Source organism: Trichechus manatus, unplaced genomic scaffold, assembly GCF_000243295.1.
Source record: "Trichechus manatus latirostris isolate Lorelei unplaced genomic scaffold, TriManLat1.0 scaffold00001, whole genome shotgun sequence".
Taxonomy (NCBI): domain Eukaryota; kingdom Metazoa; phylum Chordata; class Mammalia; order Sirenia; family Trichechidae; genus Trichechus; species Trichechus manatus.
Window position 1 is genome coordinate 3,653,037 of NW_004443937.1, and position 9,559 is coordinate 3,662,595.

At 42.1% G+C, this 9,559-nt stretch overlaps 1 protein-coding gene across 10 annotated transcripts in view; it reads right to left on the bottom strand.

The window, feature by feature from the left end:
- SUMF1 (sulfatase modifying factor 1) overlaps positions 1–6,020 on the bottom strand; it is a 140,472-nt gene extending 134,452 nt beyond the window's left edge. For all 10 annotated transcript variants that reach the window (XR_002824862.1, XR_002824851.1, XR_002824854.1 and 7 more), the window contains exon 1: positions 5,733–6,020. Coding sequence is in view for 6 of the 10 variants with exons in the window: in XM_004368282.2 (XP_004368339.1) it covers positions 5,733–6,002 (270 nt within the window). In the remaining 4 variants the exon portion in view is untranslated. The remainder of the gene's footprint in view (positions 1–5,732) is intronic.
- Between the last annotated feature and the right edge of the window lie 3,539 nt (positions 6,021–9,559).

Sequence of the window (9,559 nt, forward strand, 5' to 3'; positions counted from 1 at the left end):
CAACTGCTCTGGCAGGGATCACAATAGAGGGTTCTGGACAGAGCAGGAGAAAAATATAGAACAAAATTCAAATTCACACACACACACACCAAAAAAAAAAAAAAAGACCAGGCTTGGTGGTCTAACAGAGACTAGAGAAACCCTGAGAGTATGGCCTCCGGATACCCTTTTAACTCAGTATTGAAGTCACTCCCGAGGTTCACCCTTCAGAAAAAGATTAGACAGGTCTATAGGGCCAGCAATAACATATGTGAGGGACATGTTTCATAGTTCAATCATGTATACAAGACTAGTGGCCACATCATCCCAAAAACAAAGACGAGAAGGCAAGAAGGGACAGGAAAACTGGACGAATGGAAACAGGGAACCTGGGGAGGAGAAGGGGAGAGTGTTGACACATTGCAGGGTTGGCAACAATGTCACAAAACAATTTGTGTATGAACTGTTTAATGGGAAACTAATTTGCTCTGTAAACTTTCACCTAAACCACAATTAAAAAAAAAAAAAAGTTTAGCTTAACTAGTAAAGAATGTCTGCCTTGAGCATTATGCTCTTTTAAGATCTATCTATATGGGATCCATCTGACAACAGCAATTTTAAAGATTAGATAAGAACCTTAGGGGGCAGTGAGTTTATGTTAATCGGAGAGGAACAACTCCAAAAAGGAGGGTGAGAATGGTTGCACAACTCGAAGAATATAATCAATGTTAATGAATTGTACACGTAGAAACTGTTGAACTGGTCTATGTTCTGCCGTGCATATTCTCAACAACAAAAAAAGATACATCCATACAATGGAATGTTACGTGGTCATAAAGAGGAATGAAGTACTGATACGTGCTGAAACAAGGAAGAACCTTGAAAACACTAAGTGAAGAAGCCACTCACAAAAGGCCACGCATTGTATGATTTAGGAAATGTCAAGAAGCAAATCCAAAGGGACAGAAAACAGGTTAGTGCTTGCCAAAGGCTAGGAGAGGGGAGAATAGGGAATGACTACTAATGGGTAAAGGATTTGAGGCGGGGCGGGGCGGGGGGCAGTGTTGATGAAGATCTTCTGGAATTAGTGTTAATGGGCTCCAGGGTGGCACAAACAGTTTGCATTTGACTACTAAAATGTTGGCAGTTTGAAATCACCCAGCAGAGCCAGGAATGAAAGGCCTGGCAATCTGCTTCAGTAAAGATTACAGGCAAGAAAACCCTAGGGAGCAGTTCTACTCCGTAACACATAGGGTTGCCATGAGTAGGAAGCAACTCTGCAGCCACAGGTTTTTAATTTTTTTTTTAATGGTTGCACAACTGTGTAAATATACTAAAATCAGCTGAATAGTATACTTTAAAAGGGTGAATAACATGGTATGTGAATTATATCTCAATTAAGAAATAAAGAACACAGGCCCTCTATCATATGATCTGTCATAAATATACTCTTTGCATACACAATGGCTTACTTTCAAATCATCTGAGTGAAAAGTCAATTCATAGACTACTCAACAGCTTAGGAATTGTGAAGTTTCATCTATAAAACAAGGGGTTTAAATTGAGGAAAGGAAAAAAAAAGGCAAAGAAAGATAACCCATTGGGGAAAAAAAAAAAAAAGACAACGTGCTCAACAGTAAGAGCAGAAAAAATAGAAGGTAGAACTCATTGTGTTCTCACCTTCCCCATTTACATTGACTCTTCACTAATGGTTGCTATCAATTCTGTGCATGCATGTTGGTGAAGAATACTGAATACACCATGGACTGCCAGAGAACGAACAAATCTGTCTTGGAAGAAGTACAGCCAGAATGCTCTTTAGAAGCAAGAACGGCAAGACTTCGTCTCATGTACTTTGGACATGTTATCAGGAACGAACAGTCCCTGGAGAAGGACATCATGCTTGGTAAGGTAGAAGGTCAGTGAAAAAGAGGCAGACCCTCAATGAGATGGGCTGACACAATGGCTGCAACGATGGGCTCAAGCACTGCAACAATTCTGAGGATGGTGCAGGACTGGGCAGTGTTTTTTTTTTTTTGTACACAGGGTTGCTCTGAGTCGAAAACAACTCAACAGCACCTAATAACAATAAAAGGTCTCCTCCACCTGTCAGTCTACTGTATTGTGGTGGCCTGCGTGTTACTATGATGCTAGAAATTGTGCCACCAGTATTTCAAATACAAGCAGGGTCACCCACAGTGAACGGGTATCAATGAAGCTTCCAGACTAAGACAGACTAGGAAGAAAGGCCTGGTGATCTACTTCTAAAAATTAACCAATGAAAACCCTATGGATCACAACAGAACATTGTCCGATATACTGCTGGAAGATGAGCCCTTTAGGTTGGAAGGCACTCAAAATACACAGTGGCCACAACAACGAGCTCAAGCATACCAATGATCATGAAGATGGCACAGGACCAGACAACGTTTCACTCTGTTGTACATGGTGTCCCCATGAGTTGGAGCTGACTCAATGGCAACTAACAATAACAATAAAAGGTTTCATAAAGGACTCACAATAAAAAAGCTTTCCCACAGCAGACTAATAGGTCCTGTTATAAGAGCTGTTGTTAATCCCTCAGCTCAAACATAAGGCCCACAAGAGACTGTGCCCATTTTACCTAATGAATTTTTACAATTATGTAATTTTTGTTCATTCTCTTCTCCCTTGAGATGAGTACCAACAATGTTAATAAAATCATGACTTATATTGTAGACTCCTGGCCTTTTTTTTTTTTTCCTTCTTTCATTAACTATCAGAGATAGCCAGTGATGAATATACCAAGTTTCTATTCTGGAGGCTCTAGATAAAAATAGCTGCATTGCTCTGAGGAGATAATAATTTCCAATTTCCACTAATGAAGTTTTCTGTCCTACAAATGTAAAATGCTGTTCTACTGAAATCCAGAGCATCAGGTGTTTTACTCTGTAGGATACCAAGCCAAACAAAAAGAATAATTTTAACCAAGTCTTCACTGAAGGTCCAGATTCAAACAATTCCTGCCTCCTTGAGTCTGAAGGTGAGTTACAGTCCCTTCTGCCACACCACAGCTGCTGCCACTGTCACTCAAGGCAGAAGCATATGTGAAGTTAAGAATGACTCTATTATCAGAATCACTTTTGACCTACACACTCAGGCCAGGTGCAGAGGACATCTGTTATTTGTGCTGACCCAGCACCTATTCCCTCTTGTTCTTATAATGGCACCTGATGTCCCTTTCAGAAACCAGTTATCCAACTCACAGTTCAGGTAGCTCAGGTGGAGCTGGATGACTCTATTCCACTTCCAGTAGGAGACAGGTGACTCAGCCTGACCAGTCTTGACATTCCTTCAATCACAGAGATGTGATCAGGGTTAGGCCCATGACCCAATCAAAGTCAATCTTAGAACTTTTGCTGGAGCTACCAGGAGAGAGGGACTCTCTTTTCCAGCCATATTATCACTAGGAAAGGAGGCGGCGAGGCGGGGGTGGAAAAAAATACTCTTACCAGAGGGTAGGACACAGGACTTTTGTTTTGTATATGATCAGCTCCTAGGACAAAATCTTACACAATACAGGTGCCCAATATTGTTCAATTAAAGTAAATACACAGAAAACAGAGAGAAAAACAAAAATTAGAACTACCACTACCATTGTTCACCTCTCCCACAATATTGAACTTCCTGAATTTAGAATAGAAGGCTAAGTGTCAGAGTTAGACAAGGTCATCTGCACATGAACTAAAACATAGGAAAACAGAGATAAAGAACTGCCTCCTATGAAGTCATCTGTCCTGACAACAAGGCTACTTCAGGTTCAATCATTAGGTTAAGAGTCCTTGAAGGCTTGTGGGCTGTGTTCTCATCAACCATCATTTATTAAGGGCATAGGATGCCTCCAAACATTACAGAAAGTGAGTACAAGAATTGGTCAAAGACAATCCATACAACAGCTCTAAAGGGATGAAAATTTTTATATCTTATAAATGTAATTCAACAGAAGCTGGCACCCACATCCTATTCTGGAACCAATAAGAAGATGGACCACTTAAAATGAGAAATCTTCAGTACAGGCCAGAAGATTCTAGGCAAAAATTTGAGAGAGACCAATGTGTACATGCAAACAAGACACCTGCCTTGTAAGTTACAAAGCAGCTAAAAAGACATAGGGCTTTCTCTTTAGAGAGAAGGTGTGATTATCAATTATCACAAAAGCTGGAGAGGGAATTAAGATCGAGGATGGCCAATACACTCTGAAACAGTAACCAGGACTCCTCACCACGCAGAAGACAAACACTAATAATGCAGAGCCTCCTGAGGAACAACAGGAAGATTTTGAAAGGCCAATAATTATACACAATGGAGAAACGATGAGAAGGCCAGCTACCAATCTCCTACACTCTCCATAACTGAAAGACTAAAGCATGGTCCTGGCCTTCACCAAGCTCACAGCCTACTCAGGGAGATGAGAATATTTAATAACTGTTATGTCGGAGTAAACACACACTTCTGTGGCAGCATACAGAAATACTGAAGGGGGGACGCATTGGTTTGAGAGTCAGGCAAGGCCCACTGGAAGCTATTACCTCTCACCAAAGTCCTGAAAATTGATCATAATTAACCTAGAGGGAAGAAAATTGGGATGGAAAATGGGAGAAAGAGCACACTAAGTATAGAAGAAGGAGCACTGGCTTAGGAGTCAGAAGACCTGGGTTTTAGTCGCCTAAGTTTTTTCCACAAACACCAATATGCAAAGTACTTGGCACATAGAACCAAGTAATAGTTATTACTATTTATATATCCTAGCACCCAGCACATCCAAGCACTGTATAAGATATAAATAATAGTAATAAAGTAACAATAGCCAGTTGCAATCAAGTCAGTTCTGACTCATGCAGACTCCATGTGTGTCAGAGTAGAACTGTGCTCCATAGTGTTTTCAATGGCTGATTTTTTCAAAAGTAGATCGCCAGGCCTTTCTTCCTTCCCAGGCGCCTCTGGGTGGATCCAACTTCCAACCTTTCAGTTAGCAGTCTTATCCATTTACACCACCAGAACCCAAACCAAACCCATCGCCTTGAAGTGGATTCCAACTCACAGTGATCCTACAGAACAGAGTGGAACTGCCCCATAGGGTTTCCAAGGAGCGCCTGCTGGATTATGAACTGCCAACCTTCTGGTTAGCAGCTGAACTCTTAACCACTACACTACCACCCAGGGACTCCAATAAAGCAACTTCCTTTGACTTAGTGTTTCCTATGCGCTAAAGAACTGGAGATAGTGGGATAATTAAAACAAGTCCTTTTCCTCGAGAAGCGGACCTTACTAAAAAAGACTACATATACTTATACAACAATGTTGGAGACACTGAAACCCAGTATTAAGAAAAAGGCACCAACTTAATAAGAAGACAGCCACGCATAACTTAAACTCGAATCTGACTTAAAATACTGAGACCTTCATCAAGAAGATGGAGGTGGGGGAGTACGAGGAAATAGAAATAAGAGGTAACAACAGGAGGAACAACAGCCCTCACACCAAATTCCCTAATGCTCAGAATTATGCTGAGTCCCAAGACCCAGCCCGTCTTGGGTGGGGGGGGGAACGTTAGGGAAAAAAAAGACTCCAGGTCAAAAGGCATAAGCAGGTGCACGATTCGGGGTGTGGTGATAACCTTTACTAGCTCTCCTGCCAACCCCCTGCCTTGCCCTTCCCAACGCCGTCCACAAACCGGGAGACTCCCACCCGCAATCGGGGAAACGAGGGAGCACCTTAGGGGAGGCAAGCGGGCGCTCTCCGGGGACAGGGCCCGGAACGTTCGCCTCCCGCGAGTATCGGTGCGCCGCTGCCGAGCTGCCATGGGTCCCGGGCCGCTGCGGCGCGCCGCAGCCGCAGGAGCCTGCGAAGGACGCCGCGCAAGCCCCGGCTCCGGACTCCTCGTCGCCTGCCGCCCCGCGCAGCAGCAATACCAGCGGTAGCAAAAGGACGCAACCCAGCCCGGCACAGTGTCTACCAGCTGGCCCTAGCGCGGGCGCAGCCATGTTGTCCACAGAGCCAGGTGACCCTGTGGGTCACGTGGCCCCGCCCTCCTTAAAGGGGCCAGACCCTGGGCTGACTTACGAAGTGGACGCGAGAGTTACTCTACCTTTCTCCAGGTACTACTCCTTTGGAGTTCTCCTCGTGTTCTGCTGATATCAAAACGCAACAAAATACAACAAAACACTACAAAACTCAACGCGTCCTATAATCTAAAAAAAATCCATTGCTGAGGAATCGATTCCGACTCATAGCGACGCTATAAAACCTAGAGAACTGCCCCATAGGGTTTACAAGGAGCAGCTGGTGGATTTGAACTGCCTGCCTTTTGGTTAGTAGCTGAACACTTAACCACTGCGCCACCAGGGCTCCTCCTGTCGTCTAGGAACCCTATTATTATTTCTTGGTTGAAGAGTGGTAATTGGTAAAATTATCAAGCATTTGCTAAGTGTCAGTTGCTATGCTAAGTAAGCACTTAATTTTTCAAAATCTCATTTAATCCTCACAACAGCCGTGTAATATTGGGTTCACAGAGCAATCAAGTGACTTGCCTGTGGTCACCTGGCGAGTAAGTGCCAAAACCGAGATTTAAACCCAGTGATTCCAGAAACAAACCCTGAGTTTTAACCATTATGCTTTACTATAAACCAAAAAAAACCCAAAACCATTGCCGTTGATTCTGTGGGATAGAGTAGAACGGCCCCATAGGGTTTCCAAGGAGTGCCCGGTGGATTTGAACTACCAACCTTTTGGTTTACAGCCATTACTCTTAACCACTATACCACTAGGGTTTCCATGGTTTACTATGGGCAATTAAAAAAACTGCTTCTTACAGGGATAGAGGGAAAGATGAAAATGTTGAAGGACACCACACCAAGAGGATGCAATCAGGGAAATCCAGACTGTAGGATACTTTCCTTCGGTGATGGTTCTCAAAGTGTTGTCCCCAGAGCAGCCACATCAGCATCACACGGGAACTTGTTAGAAATGCAACACCGGGTCAGACTCTCTGGGGCAGGACCCAGCAATCTGTGGTTTTAACATACCCTCCAGATGACTCCAGTATGCACTAAATTTCAGAACCACTGTTCTCCAGGGCCCAGTTTCCTCAGTGAACAAAAGGCAAAAAAATAGTAGGTGAAGGGGCATCTTATAGATTAAAAATGATGTATCAGCCAACTGCAATGTATGTACCTTATCTAAATACTGATTTAAACTTTACCAATCTCAAAATTTTTGAGATTATCGTGGAAATTTGACCACTAGATCAAAATGGTATTTTATGAAATTAAGGAATTGGTTTAAATTTTGTTTTTAGTTTTCTTTAGGAGTTATAACAGTATTTGTACTTAAGTTTTTTTAAAGAGTCCCTTTCTTAGAGGTATAGGTATTGAAACGTGTATGGATAAAATGATACGCTATCAAGGATTTGCATCCTAAAAAGTGGGTAATGGAGGGAGTCTAGACATAGAATATGAATGGCCATGAGTTGATAAATGTTGAAGCTGCTTGATTTGGTATCTGGGTGTTTATGATACTATTCTACTAGTCTCTACATTAGTATCTGAGTTTTTTCAACAATTTCTACATGTCTAACTCAGTGTCATTGAGTACACTCTTCATGTTGCGCAACCATTATTGCTGTCCTTTTTCAAATTATTCTACCACCATTAACATAAATTCAATATCCCTGAAGCAAAAACTCCCCTTTTCCCCTTCCTCCCACCCTTAGTAACCACCAATAATCTTTGGCTTCTATGTATTTGCTTATTTCATATAAATGAGTTCATACAATATTTATCCTTTTGCCACTGACTTAATTTGCTCAGCATAAAGTTTTCAAGGTTCATTCATGCTGTGGCATGCATCAGGACTTCATTTCTCTTTATGGCTGAGTAATAGTCCATTGTCTGTCTATACCACATTTTGTTTATCCATTCCTCTGTTGATAGGCCCTTTGGTTGTTTCCACATTTTGGCTGTTGTGAACAGTACTGCAGTGAACATTGGTGTACAGGTTTCTGTTTCGTTCCTGCTTTCACTTTGAGGTATATATCTAGAATTGGGATTGCTGGTCATATGTAGTTCTTTGTTCAACTTTTTGAGGATGATTTTTTTTTTAACATAAAGAGAATTGAGTCATTTCCCCCCTTGTTGACAATTTTAGAGTTTGCCAAGAGCTTTCATGCATTTTTTGTTGTTGTTGTTGGAGATCACAACCACTTGGCAAGAAACTTATTACTGTACCCATTTCACAGCTGAGGAGGCTAACAGGTGAATGGCTTAACCAAGTTTTATATATATACTGTGCACAACATATATATACCATATACCAGGGTCTAGATCAAAGATAAGAAGCCCTAATAGTGCAACCATTAAGCAGTTCAACTTCTAACCGATAAGTTAGCAGTTCAAACCCACCCAGTGGCTCCGCAGGAAAAAGACCCAGTGATCTGCTCCTGTAAAGATTACAGCCTAGAAAACCCTATGGGGAGTTCTACTCTGTTCCGTGGTGTCTCTGTGAGTCAGAATTGATATGACAGCACCTAGCAACAACAAGGTCAAAGATAATCTTCCTTAGTCTCTTTGCAAAAGGTCAGTCTGTGCATACGTTGTGTCTGCTACCCGTCAGAGAGCTGAAGTCCTTTGATTCATGGTCCTGTCTACACCACTAGGCTCTAAGCTCCGTTAAGGAAGGATCATACCTATTTGTTCATCCCTGTATCTGCAACATCTGGTGAAGGCCTGACAGATAACAAGCACTCATTAAACATTGAATTAATGCGTAAGTGAATGAGTAGCAGCAATCATGAGCCCTTTCGCTTAAGGGGGAGCAAGTTGTTGTGAAAGTAATACTGGTTTTAGACTCAGAAAGAGCTTTGTTTTCAGCTGGCCACTTACAAGAGGTGTGACCTGGGCAAATTACTTCACGTTTCTGAGCCCCTATTTCTTCATGTGTGAAAAGGGGACTAAATACCTCTGTCTTAGAGCTGCTATGATGACTAAGTGAGATAAAGTATGTAAAAAGCTTAGCCAGTGCCTGGTATTTAGCAATAATTCAAAAAATGTTTGCTATTATTAGCAATCAGTATCAAATATGCAAACCTTGTCATTTCTGCAGGAAGTAGCCCCCCCTCCCTCTCAGCTAATTAATTAACTTATTTTTGGTCAGCAATCAGTGACTAAATGGAAAATACTGATGAGCAATCCCTAGGTGAGGAGGGCTGTGCTAGAAACCTGAGTTAAAAGTACAACTCAGCAATCAGTCCTATACAAATTAGGGCAATTTATCTAGAATTTCTCTCACTACCTTCTCCCATTTGAGGTCTTTCCGCATTTCCTGGTCTTCCTTCCCTCTTGTGTATGATCAGCTATCATTCATCCGCTAGTTGGTTCCTTTAGAAATTCCAAAGCATTGCGACAAGAAGACCCAAAAGACTTGGTTCATGTATTCAATTAGTATTTACTGAGTACCTGCTATAAGTCAGGCACTATTTCTAGGTCGCTGGGTGGCGCACGTGGTTTGTACTGAACTTCTAACCTAAAGGTTGGTGGTTTGAACC